This window comes from Pomacea canaliculata, linkage group LG9 (genome assembly GCF_003073045.1).
Source record: "Pomacea canaliculata isolate SZHN2017 linkage group LG9, ASM307304v1, whole genome shotgun sequence".
Lineage (NCBI taxonomy): Eukaryota > Metazoa > Mollusca > Gastropoda > Architaenioglossa > Ampullariidae > Pomacea > Pomacea canaliculata.
The window spans coordinates 7,132,510-7,159,082 of NC_037598.1; the positions used below are offsets into that span (position 1 = coordinate 7,132,510).

The following is a 26,573-nucleotide window of genomic DNA, read 5'->3' on the forward strand; positions in this document are numbered from 1 at the left end:
ATCTGAATCTCTTAGTTTTATTTGATATAATAGTGTGTTTGTAGCTAAAACACGATGCAGAACACGATATTGAAACCACTGAAGTTTTGTATCCATTGTAACAATAAAAGGGTGAGCAAATATTTGTCCCCACTGAAGGTCTGGAAAAACTTTTTCCCATTTTCTAATGCATGTAGGAGGCGTCTGTGAACATAACAGTTTATTATATATACCTTTTGTGCCTTTTTTATGCTTGATTATGGCTAACAGTGGTGCATAGCCTGTGGTATTTCTGTCGGATTGTTTCCATAAGTGACCAATCTTTCTTTTATATTTGACAATGGCCATGATTCTACTGTAATAATCTAGAAAGTTTATAGTTTTGCCATGTATTTGTTGGAATACTTCAAATTTCATAGGTATTCCATTATTATCAAGTAAATCCCCAATTTTCATAATATTACAGTTTAACCATTTTTCTACCGTTTTTTGTGTATCATTTTTGGACAGAAAAGTATTAAAAAATAACGGTTCATGCAGAAATTCTGTAAGTGAATGAAATAACAGTTGGAACAACAGACTTAGAAAAAGCGACCCAGTCATTGGCCCATTTATTGGTGTCCACATTCCTTTTCTTCTGAGTAACAACTGACTTGACCATGTCTTCTATTTTAGCTGTAATGTCAACCCCAGTAAGGAATGCCGCTGTAACTGCCAGAGAACTGCCGCAATATGGCCAAAGTTTTTCTTCAATAATATTGTGAAAGTTCTGACAATATTTCTTCACCATGCTGCTGGAAGTTTCTTCGTCAATATCAACAATAACTTTGTACAACTGATAGTCTAGGACGGAGTATAACAGCAATATTAAATGAGATGTAGCACCATCAATTTCTAGTTTGTCAAAGGTTTTGAATTTCTCATGTATATACAGCATTCCTTTAATCTGTGCAATATTCGGAATGTGATTTAAGAATTCCTCATCATCTTCATTCAAATAATGCGAGTAATTTTTTAAATGGGCATTGAAATGTCGGTAATATGATCGCCATTCACGTGTTGTAGATTTTGTTGGTATGGAAAATGGCAGCTGTGATGCCTTTGCCTCTAGTGTATTGTAATATGTTTCAATAAATGAAAGTTGATCCATGAAATGATCAGTAATGCATGTTGATAACCTGTGCTCAGTACAACCAGCTCGATGAATTTCTGTATCGGTATCAAACCGTCCATCAAATGCTGCCGTCATAGTTGCTGCATTATCAGTACACACAAACAATGGACTGGAGAATGTGGTTGATTCGACAAGAAATTCACGTACAAAAAAACTGTGCGTAAATTGTGCAGTATGAGATTCATTATTATCAATATTGATAATAGACAGAGGAAAAGTAATCCATTCCCAACTCTGATCTAGTCCACATGCAATAATTCCTCCATGTGGCAACAGATATGTTTGTCTTGCAGACCAAAAGTCAACTATTCCTGAAATTGCACATTCCGGATCTTGTGCCATATTTTGAAACAATTTCTGAAACTGCAGTTTTGCCAATTTTAGTTACATCTTGGAACGCATATTTTTGGTCGGCCATTTTGGGGTGTTACATTTACAGCCTGTATCCAGTAACAACGTGACTTCAAGTGACTGCCTTCCTGCCTTCACAAATTATTTGAAATTAGCAATTCAGAATGAAATTCGGCAACGAAACAGATTACACCAGATTAAAACTAGCTTTGTATTTACACATCTCCAAGCCGCGCGCATGCGCAATGTGCCAGTCTGGCAGTGTTACCGCTCGTTAAATTGAGAAAACCTAGACAGAGCCTTTAAAAAACCTAGCAAAACCTAAATTATTCTTTAGGGGGGGGGGGGGGAGGAGAAAGGACAACAAGATGGACTAGTAGAAGGTGTTTCCGAAAGAGAAATGTTTTAAGTTCAGATCGCAAGGCATGTACCGACTCGGCGGAGAGACGGAGGCAGGCCACTACAAATACTGGGGCTGGAGAAGGAGAAAGAGTGACAGGCGAATACCTCCAGTCTGACACGTGGAATAGAGAGGTTGTGTCAAAAAGCATATTCAAATATAAATCTGTTGAAACAAAATCAAATAATGATGAGAGATCCGGAAATGTAAAAGTGTTCCGAGATAGCAACTTCCAAAATTAGGAAAAAAAATGGAAGCATAATTTAGCGACTTTGAGTGTCGTCTACGTCATCAATGTTAGGGTTACAGGTTTGAGAGCGGAGGGTCAATCAGAATGTCATTCAGTGTCATGTCAGAATGCCAAGATGACTGCCAGTCAGAAGTGATGTTCAGCTTTGTAAAAAAAAAAAAAAAAAATCATTGTAGGTTAAAAAGGCGGAGCAACATACATCTGTACAAGTTATTGTTGTGTCGAAAGCAAGGCCCTCTCGTTGCAAAGGGAGTAAAAACAAACAAATAAACCAAAACTAAGCCAAAAGAACAACATCAACGAAAGAAAAGTAAACACATTCTTAGCCTTTGCTTTATTTAGCCTCTGGCCTTTACAAAACTCTAGCCTGACCTGCTTTGTTGCTGCTCACACCAGGCATATAAAAATATTCTAGTCAGGTCGGACGATCGGGAATTTCCTTTAAACCTACAGTCTCTGATATGCTATCTGTTAGTCTGTGTGTCTTGTTTGTTTTGCTGTCTTTCTGTCTTACCGTTTGCATGTCCGTCCGTCCGTCCGGCGTTTGTTCATCGGCGTTCTTCAATCGTTGTTGCCTGGGATGCCGAGGTATCCTCCCACCCTACCTACATCACAGCACGATGACATGAACATGTGAAATTCTACAATTTTTTTCTTACCTCTTCGCCACTTTCATTTTTCACCAGGTAGACTACACCAAAAGACCCACTACCGAGGATTCCAAGGAGTTCGAGGCCAGGCACAGAGTTGTGGGACCCCTGGTCCGCCATGTCGACTGTACTTGAACTCTCGGTTGTCAACTCACGTCGACGGTCGTCCTGACAGAAGATAAGTTTACATTTGTCAGTCAGGGGAGTGTATCCTTTGATAAAAGTCGTCGCACGAAGATAACCGCTGTGAGCACCCTTGAGTTGATTAGGCCAAGGAAATTTAGCTCGAAAAGAGTTGATGTTAGACTGTCATAATATCATGGTGACTGGCAAGGATTCAATAATGATAACAGATATACACACACAGACTGAGAAAGGTCATGGTGACGACAAAAAGTGAAAAAAAAGAAGACAGGAAGGTTAAGGCTATAATAAAATGAAAATAAAAAGATTTCAGATACATTTTGAAAGAGGAAGATTTATATTTCTGGCGAATATGGAGTGCACTTTGTTGCAGGTGAGTGGACAAGAATCAGAAAAGAAATATTTACTTAGCGTACAAAGATTGGTGCGAGGAATGCAAAGCCATAGAGAGAAAAGGATTGGAGGGATCGAGGTGATGTGTAAATCCGCAGTGTGAAGTAAGGTCAAGAAAAAAGTTCCCTGAGAATATCCTGCTATCTCACCCACTGGCCAGCAAAAAGCAGCTGGTAGGAATTCTCAACAGCTGTCCAACTAAAAAGATAAAGAACAAGGGAGCAGAACTTACCTTCGGATCATGGAATGTCTGAACCCTGCTTGGCAACACCAAAGCAGACAGGTCAGAAAGGAGGACAACACTTGTAAGGGAGCTAGCACGTGACCTATAGGGATTCTCTGAGAGAAACACGGTCAGATGACAAATGGCAGTTGACAGAGGTTGACAGTGGCCACAACTTCTGGAGTTGGCAGTTTTGAGAAACGTTGCCAGGCTGGCGTGGGCTTTGCTGTCAAATTCCAGCTCGTGCAGAAGCTTTCCAAGCTCCATGAAGGCATTTTGGACCTTTCATGATCCTTTAACGACCACTGGGGAGCAATAGGTTGGTCAAACTTGTCAGAGCATAGGTCCAAACAGTGACCAACCCAGATAATATCAAGAAGTTCGAAGGATTCAAAATTCATGTTGCAACCGTCGAGATATCCGAGAAACTCTTTACTCACGGAAATTTCCGTATAAAGTTAGCGGCCAGCATGATGGTGTCATCGGCATCACGGTGGCCGTAAATGTAACGGTGATGGTCTCTTGCTGTTGAAGACACTGAAGACACTTACACTGAATTGCATGAACTGGTCATCACCGACACCATGTTTGGCCTACTCATTCACATCCCTGCTCCAAGCACTGACATCTCATTGACTGTTTCATTACTACGACGGAGGATCGGCAAGAGATATGTTGTATGTGTGTGTGCTTATCATGTGGGAGACTGTTACTACGAACTGGCCTCATCAGCCATCTCCAAACACTTCACCACCGACACAAACATTTACTTTATTTTATTTAAAATTTATTATCATTATTTGCGCAGTAGTGGTCATCATCAGCCTTCGATAAACAAAGAAACAGATCAGAAATGAGTTGGACAGGGAGACGACGATAAATGTATGTTAAAAGTGTGTGGAGTGTGTATTGAAATTGAGAGCTAGAGGAGTGAAACAAAGACAGGGGTGGCATCATTTCTCAAGGACGAAAAGTGATACGGAATACCAGTTCTGGCAGTGCTCAGTTGTAGCGACAGTCTGACAGAGGATTCAACAATTCAACGACATTTTTTATTTTTGAATGTTAGTGTCTCTCTGTTGGTGACTCATACACAGATAAAAGAGATCTTGACATTCTTGGTCAATGGTCGCGAGGTGTTATACCAGGGTTGGGTGTGCACACTCCATTTGTTGGATCTTTTCCAAAAGAATCGCTCACTAGGTCAAAGCACAGCACAGGTAAAGAGTGAGATTACGGGTACATGTACTGCAAATTTCGATTCTTTCAATGCCTTCATACCCGCTCCCCCGCTAAGCAGGAGGGAGAGGGCTAGCCTGTGTCTTTCTGCCTATATCCTTCAGGTGTCTAGGTGGAAGCAATCAAATCATTCTGAGAATAACTATATTCATATCTCATCTTAGCAATGCTAGGATTGAACTCATTACAGTGTTAGTACCACCATATTGATTTGAACGTACAAGTATTGCACAGTGTTCCCTTCCAGCCTTCCAAACATCCGGACAGACATTTTCCACTTGTTTGCTCACAGGCGATGTTCCTGCAATGACCACACGTCTGGTTGCAGATGTCTCCATAAAGGCCATCTTTACATCCTTTGGACATTAGAAAATATAAATTTATACATACATTTCTAGGGGAGACGTTTTAAGAATTAAACAGTCTTTTTTTCATGTTTGTGTCTTTTTGTATAAGTGTTTCTTATTTTTCATCACATGCATATACTGACAGACAAACAAATGGAATAACAAGAAAGGAAAACTATTATAACGATGAATGAGAGAAAGAGCAAGGGATACAAATACTTTTATTAATATAACATTTACTTATTATGTGTTCATACTAACCACTCCAGCACTTGCCACTGTAGTTGTCACATGTCTCATTGTTCTTACAGTTACCATTACACAGCTCATCGCACGTTTGTCCGTAACGGCCGGCACTGCAGACTGCGTGAGACAACAGAAACCTAATGATTAGAGAAAGCTGAGCATATATTCAAGAATGCAAATAAATATTACAAATAGATATTTTGCCAGTGTTTCTACTATGAGAAAAATACATAATATCCCGCAACATCTTTCGCAGGTTACTCAAATGTTTTTCTGTCTTCTATTGTACTTCCCTATTCGTTCTTCTGTTCGGAATCACGATTCTCTTAGTTCTTGTGACCAGATTCCTCAGGGACTCTTTTTCTGAGAGGCATTCAGTGGAAATCCGTGTATGAGGACAGACCTCCGAAGTACTAGCAGCACGTGTATAACTGATGTTAACACAGATCCTACCGAAGGGTAGTCCTGAATCGCCATCTTTTGTAACCAAAGGAAGTGGCGGTCCAATGTTTTTTCTTTACCCCAGGAAATAACCCATAACAAAGTTAACCTACAATGTTGTGAACCACGCTTACGTTGTTTTAGACTTTGAATATTTTTATTTCCCATTTGGACACGCTTGCAGATAATTCTTCTTGGACATAGCCCGTTAGGGATTCATGTGGATATCTAACCATCAGAACATCAGCTCGGGTGCACCACTGTGTTAATAACTCGCTGACTTGGAAATTCCAACAGTCCCTGGGAACATCCATGCCGACGATTCACCGTCTTAGATATAACTCGGGGATCATCTGTTTGACGGACTTCTGTACAACCGCTAAGATATCCATGTCGGTGGGATATTGTTATTTTATGACGATGAAGACTTGAATGTTGTCTTTTTTCTCTTTCCCATTCACACTCCTACACGTTTACCATGTCAACGCCGACCGGACGTGAGTAGGCAGTTTCTCTTCGTTCTTTTATTTCATCCGTTCTTTATTTCCTTCCTTGTTTATTTCATGGATTGCTCGTTATTTTAACACTAGACGCACTCACCAGACTGTTCGTAGGACACCTTTTAAAGATATCTTTCTATGATAATCAAAGGAGTATTGTGCTAAAAGGGAGTTTCCCTTATCTCCTTTTCTACCGTATGCCTCGACAGACTTCTAGGACAGAGACAGACGGACGGACGGACGGACGGACGGACGGACGGACAGACAGCCTTAAACACATGTGTGCGCTTCAACATCACAGACAGCCTGAGAAACGAGCTTTAAAAAGAAAATGAAAGAGGGCTGCTCTGGAGTTTTTCTCAGATCCTATATCTATATATGTGACTTGGTGTTTTACGATCTCTCTTGTTCGAGACAACCTTTCACCATGAAGGTGCGAGAAGCGGGTGGCGACTGTGCTGGGTACAAAGTCACCATGTAGTTCCACGTGAGACATTCCGAGCAGTTTTGTTAGTACCACACATATCACAGAACACATCATTGTAGCACACACACACACGCACACACACACGATCACTAGTTCACTATCCGCATTTTAAACGACTAAGGAAATATTCCCAAAATGAATGAATGAGGTTACGAAGCACCATTTGTAGCTGTAATTAACTTTTACAATAAAATGTATCAAAGACAGAAATGTTATCATGATTACATTTTGCAACAATGTTAAAAATATAGTTTCACCTACATCGTCAGACTCTCTCAGTCAACATCCTAGCCATGCCAGCAAAGTGAGGTTTGTATTAGTTCAACGACCACTTTCCCAGCACTCTACCCATGTTTATCTTGGCTACCCCGCTATTCACACGACACACAGTGTCCTTCCTCTCCGGCTTTTTCAATCCCATTGTCTGTGCGATTCAATAAATCTTTGACAAACACACCTCCACCTATTGTCTAAAGCTCAGTGTCTTGTTAACACAAAGCCAGGTGTACCCGGGTTGACTGTGCCCACCCTTGTCAGGGGCTACTTCCGCCACACCAGCCTCACTTTCGCTTTTTGATGACCGCTGCTAATTAATAGAATATTTTTGCAAACAAAACAATACAGAGAAAAGGTTAAGATAAATTACTAGCTTACCTCTAATGGTGTTCCATGAACCTCCGATGAGAACGATGAGGGTAGAGGACAAAAACATCTTAGTTTTAGACATTAGCAGGGATGTCATCTCACAACCCTGGCTCGTGGCTCATCTGTACTCAGTCTGACGATCACCCAGGGAAATTACATTTGAAATGCTTTTAGGCAAGAGGTTAATATTTCATTGTTTTCTTGCAGGAAAACTTAATGAAGACCATCACAGAAAACATTCTCGCCACAGTGTGCAGCAGGTAATGTGTGCAAGTGATGTTGCTTTGTGTTGCTTCAGATGTCAGACCTGCAATTACTTTCTTGTCAAAGCCAGTAGATATTGTTTTTCTCTTATCAAGGTTTTGAAGCGCAGACAACATTTAAGCTGATGCGCCCCCTGGTGGTCGTCATATTAGCTTCCGACCTGTTGGCAACATTAACTCTGTGTGTGTCTGTATTTTTATCCTAAGCCAAGTAAATTAAGTTGATTACTTTTTCTCCTTCCTACTTGTTATCTCAAGACTAAAATAAATGTCGACTGAGGATTCAGGTTTCTCGCTACACATTCACTACAGGCACCTGACTGTGGGTGTGTGCTTCCTTCTGTACTTTACTGTGTCATGTTGACCACTTCCGACAACCATCATTTTCAAATGTACTTCAGCGTTTGGTGAAGATTTCAATCGCAAACCTGTTATTGGTTAACAACGTCCATCATGAGACACAAGTCTACTGTCACCTTTAGTGACAAATGCAGGCACTGACAGACTTTCCTGACAAAATGTATTTGACCAAAATGACATTCACAGGTGGGTACACTGACATGTTGTGAGCCTCTTAGAACTGAATTGACAGACTGTCTGGTGAATAAACTTATTTAGTAGGTAAAGTAATACTTTCTGCAATCGGCCAAGGGGCTAAAGTACAGGTCGTCACGATCTTCTGTCACGTGATAACCGAGAGGATACCTTACCCTCCCTACTCCTACAGCTTTGCGGTGTTGCACACGATACCTGGTGAGATGATCCCTCGCTTCTGGGTCTGAGACTTGAGATAAAGGCTTTGGCAAGAGCTGTCGCCATTTAGTCTCGAGAACGTTTTAGAGAGCTTCACTCCAAATCTTCACGTGAAAGAATTATCTTTTTTTTTTTTTTGATAATACTTGATTTACTCTCGGATCTATTGATGACATTTCTCTGATTGTGTGGTGACATGTAGAGCTGATCTTATGTAACTCATAATAGGCAGACTGACACACAGCTGTAACTTGTAGGCAGACTGACACACAGCTGTAACTTGTTTATCAACAGTCATGTCTGCAGCAATAATGAATCCCTAACACAATCGGTTTCCTCCCTCTCCACTGTCTCGCTCGTTCTTGCTGTGAGTGGACAACACATATTAAATGACGACTGATGTGTAGCGCGGACAGCAAACCCTAAAGCGTCGCAGTTGAAGTTTCCGTTAACAGAAACACAAAGACAGAGGAGGAGAAGGGGTTGGGCGGCGAGCGAGCGAGTCACGTGGTGACGAGCATCAGTAAAGCTTTTATCTTCCCTTTCATCTCGCAGCTTTTAATCTCTCGTCTAGCTTCACTTTATTCTGTCTCCCGAGAGTACAATGCTTGTCGACATTCCAGGCAGCGCAGTCCTCACAATCGTGAGTATCATTGACGCCCTCGTCGACAGTCATCTATTGCCTCGTCAGACAGAACGCACCAATGGCAAGATGCGAATATCAGACAGAAATTAGGGTTTGGTCGGCTTCTGTGAGAACATCGGTTAACATCTTGTTTGCGTTTTACCGAGTGTTATTAACTTGATGTGGAATTCAGGGACCAGGTGTACATCACAATTAAAAATCCGAGGACTTAAAGCTGTTTAGAGTTAGACAATCGCTTTTGTAGAAACACAATGTACAATCCAATTTTAGAATTTTGAAATAAAAAGTATTTTAAATGAGATAAATCATACTTTAGTTCCCGTCCGTAATTTTTCATTTGCGCAACGTAACTAAATACCACAGGAGAGATTATTAAAAAAATCTGCGTTTGGTTATTCTTCATAGTTTGAAGTTTTGTAAAATGTTGTTCAACTAGTCTAAGGATTGCGTATTCACTTTAGCTAGAATGTCAGCTGAAAGCACTGGTTGCCCATTTTATATTATTGCTCTTGTGGAGACTGGGAAGTATGGGAAGGACACTGGGATTTTGAAATGACTTGTCAGACAGGACCTTGAAGTGATATGAGAAGCCAAGATTTTTTTTATTATTGCAAGAAATGTTCTGACCACAGGTTAAGTTACCCCTCGCTGAATGTGATCACCTAAAAATGTGGACTGGGGTAGGAGGTGACTGCACTATGTTGATTTCCTATTTACTTTCCTCCAAAACGCTTCTTTCTGGGTGTAACACTTGTTCTTGCGATGAGCTTTAATTAACGATAGTACTTAATATGTAGTGTGCACAAGCTCAGATTTATATAAACAGATTTGAAGATATATGTGTCACGGACCAGTCCGTGTTTTCTGATTATTTTAACCCCTTCGCGACTTGTGCACTGCAAGTGTAGATGGAATGTATGGAAGAAGGAATGAGAACGTTAGAGGGGAAAGGGTTAACCGTGACACGAAGTATTTGGTGAACCCGGTTCAGCAGTAGATTTATGGGGGGAACGGGGTAAAACATTTACTCAGACCCGAGTTAGTGAATGAAGAGCACGTGACTGAGTCACGAGATGTAAATGTCCCGAGTTATGATTACATGGTAGACCAGGGGAGGGTCCATCGACACTGAATGCGGCACTGTACTGACCCCTTGTGGACTGACCTCGCCTAGACCAGGTATGACATCTTTATCTGTTATTGCTTTTGGAATTGTAATAGAACTCATGTAGGTTTTAAACTAGTAAACACGAACATGTAAGAGAAAGATGTGTGAATTGTCGAATTTTGTTTAGAATGGTAGTATAGTGTAACACTGAGTTTCATTATTTTGTTCTGATTGAACTGGGGCTCTTCTGGATGAGGAAGAATCGCCTGGCCGGACCATGTTGGATTGCCTTCAGTCCAAGATCCAGAAGCACTAGGGCTAACTGTACGAGATCGACCAACAGGCCTATGGGCAGCCACAGGCAATCAGTTTGTTGTTCATTGAAAGTATGCGCTTTTGTCTGGCGTGAGTGTGAGTGATGCAACACCCGTGCGTTGACAATAGACTTATGTAATTAAACTTATGTAGGCATTATATGATGTCTTTACTTGGTTACAACAAAATAAGGAAGAGAAAAAATATCTCAGATACAGAAAATAATATGTGAAACCTAGTCAAATGGCTTGCTAATGGTGTTTTTCTCCGAGTACATAATCATAATAAAATAATCAGAGTTGCATAGGAAGAGGTCTGTTTACAGTCAACATTAAAGATTCAATAGCAGGCAGGTGGCGGATATGTTTTGCTGCACAGTAACTAAAATTCCTGTGATTATGTTTGTGTTCTGGTGACAGGAAGAGTTGTCTGGCTGGGACTAAGCAAGGTCAGGCTGTCACGTGATATTGCCGCTGCTGTTTTAGGTCAAAGGTTATTCTAAATTTGATTTGTTCTAGATTCGTCTAACCATTTTTCCAATCGAAAATAAACATTTATGACTGTGTGTGTGTGTGTGCAAGTGATAAAGTAGACGAAAGAGTCTATTCGCTTATCTGGCTGCCTCCCTGCAGTTTGTCATGTCAATCAAAAGTATGTCTCTCATAACTTTATTTCAAACGTCGAAATGGACCGTTTGTCGACGAACGCACGTAGAGAGAGAGAGAAAACACCACGCTTGACTATCTTCACTATAAAAGCCACACACACAGGTAAACAGAGTGAGACACGTATTGTATTTTGAGTTTTACCAGACTCATGAGATGAAGGAGACATAAATGATACACAAATATCACCATGGTGACACAGTTCTAAAGACTTTTAAAATTTGGATGGAAAGAGTTTCTAGTTATTTGCCCTTTTTTTTCTACTTTAAATTGGAATCATCCAATGACAGGGCTTCGAGACCGAAAAGTAGCTTACACATTTGTCAGACACCCAACACGTAAAAAAACATCTATTTTTGTTTTTCTTCCTGAAGTGGGGGAGTAATTTGTAATTGTCCTTGTCGGCTTCCACAAAATTTCAGTCTACGGGAGGCAACTTCGTATCTACGTCTGTTCTAAGGCGTCAACTGCTGCTCGCCCTTGTTTACAAGGCTCTCGACAGGGAAAGTAGTCTTTCATCGTTTATTTACGAAGAAATCCAGCGGCACGCTGTCAATTCACAGAGGCAGGAGTTCACCTTCACTGTGCAAAAATAAATAAATAAAGTTATTTTAAAAGAAAATTGTTTAAAATTATTCCAAATTTTGGGAACATAAAGAGAAAATGTCAATAAAGTGTTGTAAAACATTCCTATTCCTGCGTGCTGTTGACATTTTTACACTAAGTCATCTTTTAAGGCCGCCAGTCAGACAGGTGCCACAACCAGAAGAAATCCGGGATCCGGAGGTGAGATTTGATCTCCCGACCAACGTTGCCATGGTGACAAGGGCTGTACAGCTGCAACAGCAGGTCGCCTGCCTGTGGAACAGTAGTTATTAGAGAAGCCGTGTCAACAATAGACTAAAAATATTAATTAATATGAGCAAGACAATATTTAGAATGTTTGTACTTATTCTTTTGTCACAGTCTCGTATTTTCTTTGTAGACATTTTTCTTCAGAAAAGTTGCTAAGGTCGAATTCTGAAAATCAGTAAAGTAAAAGTAACTGTAAAATACTAATGTTACATATTGTTCCTACTGCTGGAAAGAAAAATAGAAGTAATTGAAGAAAGGAAAGAAGAAAGATTATAAAAAAATTCTAAAAATTTAGAAAAAAGAATGACAATAAAAGAGCAAGAGAGATTGAAAAGGAAAAATCTTACAAGTCAGTAAGAGGAATACTTCTTTATGATGGGCTTGAGTTTCACTCCTGGTCCGCAAGTGTCATTTATTCGTTTGATCACCAGTTTGTGACTAGAATATGTACCAGCTACCTCAGTGAAAGTAAAACATAATAATGGTTAACATTTTCATACACTGACTTGTAAAGGAGGGTCCATCGACGCTGAATGCGGCGCGGTGCTGACCCCTCGTAGATTAACTTCGTCTAGATGAGGTATGATCATGTCCCGGACGCTGAATAATTTTTCTCAAACGTCGCAAAGAAGGGAAAAACTTCGAGAGCCTTCGGAAGCGTGACGTCAGCGCCCTTGGCAAGCCGCGCAAAGCCAACTCTTCGCTTCACTCATTGACAGTCATCAAACTTGTTCTGGCGCTAATTCAACAACTTTTAAACACTATGAAGGGCTCGATAAAGTTAATTGTGACAGGCAAAATAACTCAAGGCCTAAGACAAATGACAGGCAAAGGTCTGAAGATTGAAAGTTAGTGTGTTCGAAACATGGTGTGGGTTTGTTTTTTTTTCTTGTTTTGCTTCGGGATGTTTACGTTCTCTAATATGCTCCATTTTCTGATTAACTGACAAAAGCAGGCATACCTGAAACTCATTAACGAAAATCGCTAGTTAAAACTGCATTTTATCCCTAGAATCTTTTAAGTAAAGCTGAATGCGTTGATGCTCAAGCGTGTGTGTGAAAGAGCAGCAACTTTAACGAATTTGCATGCTTTTCAGTAGCCACCTCATTAGATTAAATTACTCATTACATTTGTTGTGTTGATATAACCTTTAAACATATGTCGACCCAAATATAACTTCTTTCTGATTACTTCGATAGTCTGATGTACCAGCTTCTCCAACTAACAATAATCGAGATCAGTGTCGAGTGTTGACAAGATCAGTGTCGAGAAATGTATATGTCACAGTTTGAGACTTCAACAACTCCGTGCTCTTTAAAGCAATGACCCAGACACTTCCTGTACGTCACTGACTGACGTCACACCATTACTCGTCTGCTTGACCATCTCGGGAAGCTATCGCGGTTATTCGACGGAAGGACACAAGGGTCGATTTCACTGGATTTTTATTTTTATTTTTATGAATATCGACAACCGAAAAAGTGCTAATAAGTGGTAACTGAGTGAGAAACGACTCATTTATTTCTCCTGTATCGCTCTCGTGCTCTGTAATTGTAACTAAAAATATTCTTGAAACGTTTGACAGTCGCCACAGCTTTATCACAAGCCTTGAGTATCCCTTTCAACAGGAAAGTGCTTCCACCTTGAGGCGATTTCACACTAAAGAGAGGGACAGGGAGGGTAGAGGACCCGGAGAAATCTCCCGACGCCAGTCCCGCTGACAGGTGACACATACAGAGCGTGTCCCGAGACGGAATCTGAACCCTGTGAGTATGGGAGTGAGAGATACTGTATGTAAAGATAGCAATGTGTGTGTGTGTGTGAGAGTGAGAGAGAGATACTGTATGTAAAGATAGCAATGTGTGTGTGTGAGTGTCTGTGTTAGTGAGATACTGTATGTAAAGATAGCAATGTGTGTGTGTGTGTGAGAGAGAGAGAGATACTGTATGTAAAGATAGCAATGTGTGTGTGTGAGAGTGAGAGAGAGATACTGTATGTAAAGATACCAATGTGTGTGTGTGAGAGAGAGATACTGTATGTAAAGATAGCAATGTGTGTGTGTGTGTGTGTGAGAGTGAGAGAGAGATACTGTATGTAAAGATAGCAATGTATGTGTGTGTGTGTGTGAGAGAGAGAGAGAGATACTGTATGTAAAGATAGCAATGTGTGTGTGTGTGTGAGAGAGAGAGATACTGTATGTAAAGATAGCAATGTGTGTGTGTGTGTGTGTGAGAGAGATACTGTATGTAAAGATACCAATGTGTGTGTGTGTGAGAGTGAGAGAGAGATACTGTATGTAAAGATAGCAATGTGTGTGTGTGTGTGTGTGTGAGAGAGAGAGAGATACTGTATGTAAAGATAGCAATGTGTGTGTGTGTGTGTGAGAGAGAGAGATACTGTATGTAAAGATACCAATGTGTGTGTGTGTGTGTGAGAGAGAGAGATACTGTATGTAAAGATAGCAATGTGTGTGTGAGAGAGTGAGAGAGAGATACTGTATGTAAAGATAGCAATGTGTGTGTGTGTGAGAGAGAGAGAGAGAGATACTGTATGTAAAGATACCAATGTGTGTGTGTGTGTGAGAGTGAGAGAGAGATACTGTATGTAAAGATAGCAATGTGTGTGTGTGTCTGTGTTAGTGAGATACTGTATGTAAAGATACCAATGTGTGTGTGTGAGTGTGTCTGTGTTAGTGAGATACTGTATGTAAAGATAGCAATGTGTGTGTGTGTCTGTGTTAGTGAGATACTGTATGTAAAGATACCAATGTGTGTGTGAGTGTGTCTGTGTTAGTGAGATACTGTATGTAAAGATACCAATGTGTGTCAATATGTGGCAATGTATAGTTCATATCTCAATAGACATTAGATGGTGAGAGATGAATAACGAATCTTCAATCTTAACTTTCTTACTGCACTAGTGACAAGCGAGTGTTTGAACCCCTACACGACTGGACCAACGACAAACGGTCTTCTAATGGGAGTGACAATGGATAACGAAAATATCAGGAGCAGTGTTAACAATCTTCAAACAAAACAAATCTTGCGAAATTCACACAATGCAGACTTTATGAAACACCCTTCAAGATATTTCACGAGCCTCATCCCCCGGACTATGTTTTGTGATATTTGTGCTTTATTTCCAGCGATTGTCGCTCAGTGTGGTGTTGGCCTTTAAGACCTCAATCTTATATGAGAAGCGTGTTATGAAGACAATGTGTTCTGAGTGCACACGTGTGTTCTGTTTGAGAACGTTTGTTTCGGTTGTCACGTGGTGCTACTGGTTGAACACTACTACACCTGCTGGCAACACGTTTGTGGAAAGTCATCAATGACACTGAGAATATTTGTGGACTTTCTGTATACTTTAATATTAAACGCTCTTTGCTCTCTGACAGTGGCCTGCGCCGTGTAGTATACAGAAGTCATTTGTAAATTGCATAACAGGAGTTGATCAACAATATAGTGTATGGCTATATAAGCCAGGTGTGTAAACAGCGTACCTTTAGTTAATGACTATGTTAGTATAGCCTTAAGTTATACAAGTATCTCTGAAATAGGAGTGTAGCAGTACAACTGATACACATGTACAGTAGTGAGAATATTGTCTCACCTTTCTAGAGGAGTTATGTTTCCCTCCCTATGATTACAGCCAGAGCGGTACGGTGGTAGATTTTTGACAAATATCACAATGTTAACAAAAGGCATACTTTTGCGGATTACTTTGTTTTGCTTACAACCCTATGTAAAATACTTTCTTTCATCCGCATCGAGGTTTACTTGTCACACTTTCTAAAGTTTAGTGATGCTTTGACACTGATTGCGTCATTGATGTATTCCAATAACAGACTACGCTCTCCACCACTAAGATCGAGTTAAACTATACAGACTTTAGCATTGAGATGTAGTTAAACTATAAAGACCTTAGCATTGAGATGTAGTTAAACAATACAGATGTTATCATTGAGATGTAGTTTAACAATACAGATGTTATCATTGAGATGCAGTTAAACAATACAGATGTTATCACTGAGATGTAGTTAAACTATACAGATGTTATCATTGAGATGTAGTTAAACAATACAGATGTTATCATGGAGCCCTAGCCAAACAATACAGATGTTTTCACTGTGACCAAGCTAAACAATAAAGACATCGCTGCCCTTTGATGTATAAATACTAGATTTTGTTGTTGCCTGTGCTATCATCCTCTTACGACATGCTGGTAACTCGTAATCAAGTGTACGTGTAAACAAATCAGTTATTATCAAAGTTCTGTTCTCGTTTGCTGATGGAGTTGATTTGGTCACAGCGTTTTTTGCGATGTTTTGTTTCAAATCTGGTTCTTTACTCCTCCTCTGTTGCTTCCTCTCCACTGCAGGAAAGCATAAATTCAAGGTTTCAAATAGTTCTCTAAGGTATAAATTATACCTGAATTGTAATTATTTCTTAGAAGGACAAGAAAGGTAAAAACAAAGCAGCACAGGTAAAGTCGAAAGTGAAAACATCAAATGTTGCCTTTAATTGACAACGTGTCTTGTTATTCCTGGATTTTGTTGTCTTTTACACGGGAACCTACTTCGTTGGTTTGTAACTCACAAACTTTTAAGCAACTACCCAATTTTTAGACGTGTGCGACGAGGTTTTAAAAAAAGGTCTGCATTTAAAACAAGACAGTTCTGTAAGACAGTGTCTCTGTGTCTCCATACACATCTACCAGACATATCCCCTGTCTCTGTCTCTGTCTCTGTCTCCACATCTGTTTGCTAATACATGATATCGAGTCTTTAGTGCTCCTTTCCGTCTGTCAGTCCAATGGACATCATGAAATGGTCATGTAGACATTTGACCCTCCGTCTCTTTACATTTCTGTCAGTCCCACCATCTCTCTGTTTTCAAATACATGTCGGTTTGAATGTCATATTTTCTGACTAGTAATTTCCACTTACCCTTCGGCTGGTGCTTCTGACCTGCAACAGCAGACATAAACATTCGCGCTTACTTCAAAAACATAAACGTTGAAATATGAAGTAAAATGCCTTAGCTTCTCATGAAGAGAGGAGAACAGCACAGTTGATGTATATTTTAATAGGTACCTCAATTTACGACAGCTCCGATAAAACAGTAAGAGCAACACAAGCCATCTCTATTTTTTGTTTCTCTCCTTCACAAAGACGGAAATTTCTCTTTCTTGGAAGCTCTCATAAATAATAGACTAAAAAGATAAAATTAAAAAGTCAAACCGTCAGCCACACAACGACACTCACACTCACACTCAACCACTCAGTGGCATCGCAACTGATTAAAAGACTTGGGGAAAGATTTCTTCTTGGCGATTAGTTGTTTCTATTGGCAACCAGAGGGTAGCGTTTGGACATGGTGACGACGGGTTATAGTGGTCTGTGACATGGGAAGCTTTATTTGTTTACTTATCTATACTCGTAACACAGTTTTGCAGGCACCTGACATTTTTAAAAGCAAACTTAACTTTGAATGAATTGTCTAAAGATCATCAAAACTGCGCTGAATTGTCACAGGGAGCGTTAATGTCGCTACTTTCCAACTAAATAATGTTCTTTGTCTTCAGCAGCTTCCCTTGAGAGGTGTGTCCTGTCTTACACGTACTAACAATAAAGTCGCCAGTGAACTACATTTCTCTCACACTGTCTGTCTGTCTTTTCTTAGGAAGTTGTATTAGTCCTACCATTCTTCTCTACATTTAACTTTGTTAGCAGTTCGATCTGTCATCAGACGATGTCATAAACTATTCAAGATTTACAGTATTTACTTACTTTTCGGAACTTTCGGAACTTTCAGCACTTTCGGGTTCCTCTCCTTCGGCATCTTCTCCTCTGCAGTAGGAAAAGGAATCCCAAGTTAAGACAATATTATCAATATGGTAAATTAAAGTAATTTCAGAAGCATTTTCCCAGAAATTATATTAGCTTTCCATACGCAGATAATTTATTTCATTTTAAAGTAAAAGCATTGTCACATAGACTAAGAAGTGTGAAAACATGTCTAAAGATAAATATCATATAAGTATACAGTAAAGATCAAGTCAGCAGTAAAATACATTTCTCCTGCGCTGTCTTTCTGTCGTTTTGTTAGGAAGGTGTATTAGTCCTACAATTCTTCTCTACTTTCAAGTTTGCTAGCACTTCGATCTGTCGTCAGAAAATGTAGTACACTGTTGAAGGTATACAATATTTACTTACCCTTGTTCAGCTTCTTCTCTGCAGTAGGAAAAGGAATCCCAAGTTAAGACAACATTATCAATATTGTAACTTAAGGTAATTTCATTAGCATTTTACAAGAAATGATACTAGATTACCATACGCAGATAATTTACTTCATTTTAAGGTAAAGCATTTCCACAGAAACTGAGAAGTGTGAAAATAATATCTTTAGATATAAATATCAAATCGCCAGTGATTATCATTTCTCCTACACAAGGAGTATTCTTTCTGTTGCTTTGTTATCTTAGTGGATTAGTCTTCCAACACTTCTCTGCTGTCAGGTTTGTAAGCATGTCTGTCTGATATCAGAAGATAAACTGTTCAATGTATACAGTAAATATTTACTTACCCCTCTGGATTTTCGGCATTTCCTCTGCAGTAGGAAAAGTAATGTCAGGTTTAGACAATAATATCTGCCTTTTATATTAAGGTAATTTTATAAGCATTTTACCAGGAATAAGACAAGATTTCTTTAAATACTCTGTTGTGTTTTAAAGTAAAAGCATTGTCACAGAACGCTAATGAATATGATTAAAAAGTGTGTCTTATTGTTGGAAAATCATTTTAGAAGTTTTACGACTCTCTCAGGAATGGGACAAAAGTGTCTGAAAACATTAAGTCGCCAGTGAAATACATGTCTGTAACACTGGCTCTACCACAATTGTCAGTCCGGTGTATTAGTCCTACAATTCTTCTGTACTTTCAAGTGTGTTGGCATGTCTGTCTGTGGTCATAAACTGTTCAAGGTATTCAGAAAGCATTCACTTACCCTTCTGGATCTTGTACGGGACTGCAGTAGGAAAAGGTAAGCCAAGTTTAGACAATGATATTTATCTAATAACTGTTAAAAGCTGTAAAAGTAATTCATAGAGTTTAGCTTGGGAGCGGAGCCAAGTTTAGTTTGTGTTTGTGTGGAAGAAATCGTGCGAAACACCTGAGGACGTGTTTGCAAGAAATGGCGAGCACGAGTGTCATGACCCCTGTCCTGAATGTTTGTAAATTCACGGTCTTTAATTATCTTTCTTTCTTCATCTCAGAACATCGTTCTCCTCAAGAGTAATCAGATGTTTTTAACAAAAATAATAATTTGTTTACACATATCTAAATCACTCTGTCTCTTTTTTTCTGGCTGATAAGTTATCACAAAAATATTTACCTTTGGGCCTGCTGACGCTTTCTGCACGGTAGGCACAGGCACAGGCACAGGCACAATGCTGCAAGATACCAAAGTTTAAAATATGATTGATAGATTGAGGCACTTTTCTGTCTCAGATTCACAGTTTCTTGTTCAGTTTTATCATCAAGCTAGCTTGAATATTCAAACCTTCATCATTATGATTATGAGCAGCAGCAGCAACATGTCCTGTTAACCCACATTAGCGTGGGGGGAGGGACACTCTAAGTGTTCTGCACTTTTGTGTGACTTGATGGTCCGATTGGCTGTTGTGTGGATTTTGTTTTCCTCTCTTTTACTGATGCTTACCTAAAGGCGAGAACTTACAAACTCTTGATGTAGATCCGTGCCTACACTATTGGCTCAGCCTGTGAGCGATACATCTATATCATTTGACATACGGACATTGTAAAATATTCAGTTCAAGTTTCGATGTTTGCCACTCTTGAGACAATGGTAGATTATTATACCTTTTCTGTATTATTTAAGTTATTCGGTTTCTGTCTAACTTTATTTATCATTAATATTCACATTTCTTCTGCTGTTTTCATTTAGTCGTTTTACAGATCACTTTCTACTTTGTCTTTGCCGATGACCACGGCATTGCTATTGCCAGTGCTGGTCTGATGTTTTCTACACGTGTCTGTCAGTCCGCTTGTAAGGTCTTACAGTTCGTTGCTGCTCCCTGCGCTCAGATCCGTAGGTTGCGTAAGGAGAGGTCGACGCTGAGGTGGACAGAGGAACAACTGGCAGGACTGGTCATTCCATGTAGGACCTGCTCACCCTTACTTCAGACAGGCACGTGGTGAGCATTGCAAGCCCGTACACTCATTCTTCTGTTGTCTCCGAGAAGTGCGTGCGTGCGTGCATGCGTTCGTTCGTTCGTTCGTGCGTGGGAGCTAACATTCAATGGCATCCGATCTCCCGGTTAAAAACTTGAGACAAGAAACAACTGACTGGCGGTCAACTGACTCAAGGGTCTCATCTTAATTACTTCCTTCCATTATGAAAAGAAGACACACACATTGCAGAACCAGCACGTGCCCTTTGATGTTGACGCATTATTTAACACAGACATGGTATTACTCACCAATCAAACCGCCAATGCCAAGTGCAATGAGGATAGCAGCCCATATGGGAAATTCTTTCTCTGGTGCTGCCGTAGTTGGTGCTTCGGTGGTAGTTGGTTCTTCGGTGGTAGTTGGTTCTTCGGTGGTAGGTGGTGCTTCTGTAGTTGGTGGTGTTTCATTGACGACTGAGATTAATAGTAAACTTCATTAGCTGATATTTCGGACACTTTCATTTTGATCGAGAAAAGGATTTCTGACAGATGTTCATTCTAGCAATAGTGATATCTAATAGTCAACAGCATTAAACATTTGTTACACTTTTACTTTCTTTGTACTATTCTCTTTTTTTTTTTAAAATCTTACTCTCAAAAGAATGCTTCACTTGATTACAAACAACACTGAGATCAGGTTACTTCTTTTTAGATATGGTTTTGGACATGTTTGGCTAAATCAAGGAGTGGAATCAGTAAGCAATTTTATAAAATGTTTTAAACAAAGATTGATTGATTGCCACTGGCAAGAATGGGATTTTATAATCAATAGCAGTGAAAGGTATAGTTTCTATAAGTCAATTAAATCTGCGACTCACAGAGAGATGTATTTGAGTTTAGATGTTAATAGCTTCATCAGAAATGCATTAGTGAGAATTCGATTTGGTATTTCAGATATAATGACACATACTTTAAGATATTCTGTCAATAATATAAGTAAAATATGCCCTATGTGTCAAATTGATGAAGAGGATGAGTTCCATTTTATACTATGTTGTCCATGCTTGAAAGATCTGAGAAGAAATTTCATTCCACCAAAGTACTACACTAGACCAAATAATTCCAAACTGCAGATGCTTATGTCAACAAATAATGAAACAATACTGTCCAATCTTGCCAAGTTTTTATATTTAGCGACAAAGAAAAGATATGCTATTCCATGATAATAACACTATGTATTTTTTATGACATGTTGAATCCTTTTGAATGGGCCCAAAGGCCTAACAAATAAACTATTCGTATTCGTATTCGTATAAACAACACTTTTATACATCTGGCCTACACCTTAGTAAAAACACAATAGTATCTACCAATTCTAAGGTAACACAACCGACTGTACTTGTCGCCAAACAGCAGCTAAGACTTTAGCCTTTTCACCATGTAGCCAGTCAACGAGCTTGTGCTAATTGTCTGATTGTAGTCAGTCATTACACGACCTTTCAACTGCATGTCTGTCTTGCTTTTCGCTTCTCTCTCTCGCAAAAGACAGTGCCCAACCTTCCCTCTAGCATAACGTAGTAAACCTGAATGACTCTACATTATTTCTACAGGCCTCTACCTTATTTCTACATGCCTCTACCTTATTTCTGCATGTCTAATCTCGATTTGTAGCTTTTCATCGTACTAAAGCTGTCTATGTTGACTTAACCTCTAGCTCTTCATCCATCAAAACTGTGAAAAGTTACCAAACTAAGGCCTCAAGACAACTTAATACTGAGCCCAGGGCATGTAAATGAAAGAAAGCAGCACCACAAGTCCAGGACCAGATACCACGTCCCTTGTATATAATATCAATCATATACCTAGTCCCGTGCATATAACATCAATCATAGACCTAGTCCCGTGTATATAATATCAATCATAGACCTAGCCCCGTGCATATAATATCAATCACAGACCTAGTCCCGTGCATATAGTATATAGCATATAGTATCAATCATATACCACGTCCCTTGTATATAATATCAATCATAGACCTAGTCCCGTGTCTATAATATCAATCATATCAATTTTCCAGAATGTTTGCTGAACTGTGACAGAGACAAGGCGCAGTGTCGACAGGTGCTGCCATGACATACGATGTACAGTGTCTGACAGTCGCTGACAGTAGTGTCTGTGTCTGGTCTCCAACATTTACTGACGACAGACAAGGAATCCAGTGATCTCGCACACAAAGGGGAAGAGTGAGGTGAGTGAGTGAGAGTGAGTGTGAGAGAGTCTCTCTAAAAAATAGTATAACAGCTTACTGTTCATAATACATGTGCTGGAAATGGGCCATATACATTTAGTTTTGTTTGGTTCTGCACGGGTAGTGTCAGGATCCACTCGGCAGTATTCCATACAAGCGATACGCCAGTTTTTGTATTTTTCAGTTGCGTTGAAAGAGCAACTATAAATCCTTTTGTTGTTCTCGTTTTTACAGTTAATCTCGCCCACTGGTTTTCCATCACGGCAATGGTTTTGCTTGTCATCATATTCCTTGGGCGTGCAAATGACCTCGTTTGCTAAATTCCTACCAAATCGAATCATCCTCTTGCCCGTGCACTTTGATTTTTCAAGTAAAGCGATGTCCCTTTCACACTTCACTGTGTGAATTGTGTTTAGATAGTAACGGCTAAGACATGTTAAGTTAAAGTTCTCTGTAGGTTGGACTGAAACAAATAAGATAAACAATAATCATCATCAACACTTTCTCTTGTGGATTTCAAAATTGACAAGAAAGGAATATGATGTGCAAACATAATGTACTACGCAATTACTTGTTAGTAGGTACTAACACACCTTAACTAACTAACACTTGGGCTAATATCAAACACACAAGTCTTGTCAACACTGTATGTGTGTATTGAGGTGGCCGACTCTTTATTTGCTGTTTTCTTGCTCTAGTTTTTGGAGGAGGTTTATTCGTTCGCACGTTTTAGGAGTCACGTGAGTTTAAATGAAAATATCGTCTGCAACGTTTTTCTTTTTCATGTTGCTATCGTAGAAATGGTAGTTAACTGACTTTATTCACTTGCAACATATTGAGGGTTTGAGTAAACGTAGCATTCTATTGGATATTTAGGCTACATCTGAGGCCAAAGTTTTTGAAACGAATCAATTTTCTCTGTTCGAATCTGACCATGCTTTTAAAATTGCATACTTTCGGGGCACGTGACATGCATGTTCCCACCGGACGGCAAGAAATACCCGGGCAAGCAATATTTTCATCGATATCGGGATCTCAATCAGTCGATAGTCGGGTGGATCTGTGGTTGAACCCAAAAGTAACTGGCACAAAAGCAGACGAAAAGGCTGTACTGAGTTGGTGTGAGGGCGCCACTTCCTGAAGTGACATCAAGCCATCAGAAGTTTGTCCTACCCACTGTTATTGTTATGATGCCTGTTGTTTCATCGAGTCACCGAGCTGTCCTGTCGATTGTGTAAGTGTTTAGTAAGTGTGCATGGTCCTTACACCATTGTTGTCAAGCTGGCGATGACAGGTGGACCACTCTAGCAGCAAGGAGCCTTACAAAGGGCGCCTCTAGCAGTTCTTACATTAGTAAGGGCTTACTGGCATTAGTTAGCAGTTCGTAGACACTACAAACAAGGTGACACTATGGCGGTAACCGTCCTGGCAAGATAGCAGATATTATTATACTTTATAAGGCGCAGCATCAACACCAAGATAAACCGCACTCTCTGCGCAGACCAGTCATGATAACAGATAACAGAATCGATAACAGACAGCGGTGAGACAAGGGGCGCCCGGTAGTTAGAACACTCGCTTGGTACCACTGCAGTCAGTAGCTGTGGGTTCAGATCTCGTATCGGGACACTCTATTTGACACCTTGTTCCCAGGGCTGGGCGTCGGGGGTTTTCTCCAACCATAGTGCTAAATCGCAACAAGGTAGAAGCACTTTCCTACTAAAAAAAGCAGCCAACCAACCGTGAGATAAGTAAAACAAACTGGCAAACTAAAGTAGGCAAACTGAACAACATAAAAATGTACAAGAGTAGAACGTAAAGCAATGGATGAAGGTATGAAGGGATGTAGATACTAGAAAGTGTGTAAGATGGAGTCGTTACATGATGGTTCACATAACAGACAATATTGCAAAAGGAGTTAAAGCTAGTATTTCAGGGATAGTACTTTGTGAACAGATATGTTTCCAGAAAGCGTTTAAATGTAGCCTTCGAGTCCTAGCGGCGAATGTGATTGTCATGAACCAGCCTGGTTCAAGGCCAGAACAACAGGGCCGAGGTCGGGTAGATTTTATAGGTGGCCAGCGGTCAGTGAAGAGAAGTCTGTCTGTTTTTGACAGGTCACCTTGATTGATGAAGGCGATGATGAAACCCCAGGGATGTGGGAGGGTAGGACATGGTTGCTTAGGGGTATAGCGCGGTAGGTAGTAGTATAATATCGATAGCGACAGGGCAGGGTAGATTTGATTTTGAGGGTCACGTGATTAGAGAGGTATATAGTTTAGGTTACATGTTTAGTCCTAGGTGTGACATGGTCAGATTCGCGAGTCTGCACTTCTGGACTTTATGCAGCTTATCAATGGATACTGTAGATGCCAGCAAGAAGAGAGTTGCAGTAGTCTACTTTATACAGAACAAATAAGCAGATGAGAATTTTGGTGGTTGAGATGGAAAGAGTATGACAAATGCAGCTGATCTTCCAGAGTTCATAGTACGCAGAACAACAGATGTACGTGAGAGACATCAGATATATTCATCAAGAAACATGACTAGGAAGGGTTGTCGCTTTTTGTTTTGGCTTAGTTTTTTTGTTTGTTTGCTTTTTTGTTTTAAGTTTTAAGTCAAAGTACAGTGAAAGTAAAGAAGTCTCAGAGTGAGTAGCAAGTTGTACAGATTGTGTACACAGTACACTCATACAAACATAAGAGAAGGTAAAATCGGTTTACGTTCAGCGCTATTGCAATTCAGGCCTTCGAAAGCCATGACGCCACGGATCACGCAGAGGATGACCAGCAGACGTGTCAAAGGACTTGAGTAGTGTACAAAGGCCATCCTGCTGGACACTGGCTGTCACAGGCTGAGGCCAATGCCGCTTGGAATGTTGGCAAGGACACTTCAGGCTCTAAAAGCTGTGATGGCGGCGCTGAGCGTTGTGTCGGCGGAAGTGGAGTGACCGTTGGTAGTGCAGTCAATAAGTCCACATATTCTTACAAAATAATAAGCTAAAAGAGATGACAACTTCACGGTTACTCTAGAAATTTAAGCTAATTACTGTTGAGTCAGGTACAGAAATACAGTATTTCAATTCATTCTAGGCCTTGATGACCCAAGCGGATGTGCACGTTGCACTATGTCAGATCATTGCGCCATGTTGTTGTTGTCCCATAGATCTAATAAAAATGTCGACAAACACACCATGAACGTGTATTTATGCACTGATGTGTGTATGCCGAGACTCACTCTCGGCCTCTTGCGAAACGATCCACGGTCAGTCTCGGCGAGCCAGAAGCCGGTCCTACTTCCAGAAGAGCAGCGCAAAAATGGAATTTAAAGGGATACTAAAGGGTAGTGATAAGGCTGTGGCGACAGTCAAACGTTTCAAAAATAGATTTAGTTAGAATTACAGAGCACGAGAGCGATACAGGAGAAATAAAGGATTCGTTTCTCACTTAATTACCACTTATTAGCACTATTTCGGTTGCCGATGTTTATAAAAATCGAAAAAATCCAGTGAAATCGACCCTTGTGTCCTTCCGCCGAGTATCTACGATAGCTTCCCGAGATGAGTCAAGCAGACGAGTCTTTTGTGACGTCACAAACGACAGGAAGTGTCTGTGGTCATTGCTAGGATAGTGATCGGTGGCGTCTCTTAGTTGGATTTGTGATCTCCAAAGTCATTAACTATCGAGATGGCCATGAATAATGTTCAATTTTACCAATTTGAACCACTTGCATCAGCTCACAATCGACTGCACATCCTCGGAGGACGAGGAAAATGTTGCAGCAGTCGAAGCACAAAGCAGGTACGTAGGACCAGAGATCTGTAGGGACAGATCTCTGGTAGGACTATAGAAGTAAGTCATACTGTGTGCACGGGAACAGAAAGTGAAAGCATGCTTTTACCTTCAAACACTTTAAATAAACATAATGCACTCAAACTCTTTACACTGGGCATTGTTGTTGACGAATTCACTTCGTAGTGTATTTAAAAAATAAAATTACATTGGTATGCTAATTATTTCCTCACACACACACCGGAATATTCACATTGTATATGATAA

General features: G+C 40.0%; 2 protein-coding genes across 4 annotated transcripts; both read right to left on the reverse strand.

Moving 5' to 3' along the window:
- Window positions 1-4,068: 4,068 nt before the first annotated feature.
- Window positions 4,069-7,682, reverse strand: LOC112572033 (multiple epidermal growth factor-like domains protein 10). 2 transcript variants are annotated; one of them, XR_003100932.1, is made up of 3 exons: window positions 7,086-7,223; window positions 5,412-5,513; window positions 4,069-5,159 (listed from the first exon to the last, which is right to left on the reverse strand). XR_003100932.1 is itself a non-coding variant. In XM_025251535.1 (3 exons), exons 1-3 carry the CDS (start codon window positions 7,564-7,566, stop codon window positions 4,996-4,998), a joined length of 354 nt encoding a protein of 117 aa, XP_025107320.1. In that variant the 5' UTR covers window positions 7,567-7,682; the 3' UTR covers window positions 4,069-4,995. The 2 variants fall into 2 exon arrangements, 1 of the variants encoding a protein (XP_025107320.1); XM_025251535.1 differs by lacking the exon at window positions 7,086-7,223 and adding an exon at window positions 7,479-7,682.
- A 7,737-nt stretch (window positions 7,683-15,419) lies between these two features.
- On the reverse strand, window positions 15,420-25,663 carry LOC112572449. 2 transcript variants are annotated; one of them, XM_025252139.1, is made up of 10 exons: window positions 25,239-25,658; window positions 22,574-22,978; window positions 20,577-20,741; window positions 19,469-19,526; window positions 19,082-19,102; window positions 18,662-18,685; window positions 18,292-18,309; window positions 17,866-17,925; window positions 17,023-17,043; window positions 15,420-16,448 (listed from the first exon to the last, which is right to left on the reverse strand). In XM_025252139.1, exons 1-10 carry the CDS (start codon window positions 25,342-25,344, stop codon window positions 16,421-16,423), a joined length of 906 nt encoding a protein of 301 aa, XP_025107924.1. In that variant the 5' UTR covers window positions 25,345-25,658; the 3' UTR covers window positions 15,420-16,420. The 2 variants fall into 2 exon arrangements, with proteins under 2 accessions (XP_025107924.1, XP_025107925.1); XM_025252140.1 differs by lacking the exon at window positions 18,292-18,309 and having other exon boundaries at window positions 25,239-25,663.
- Between the last annotated feature and the right edge of the window lie 910 nt (window positions 25,664-26,573).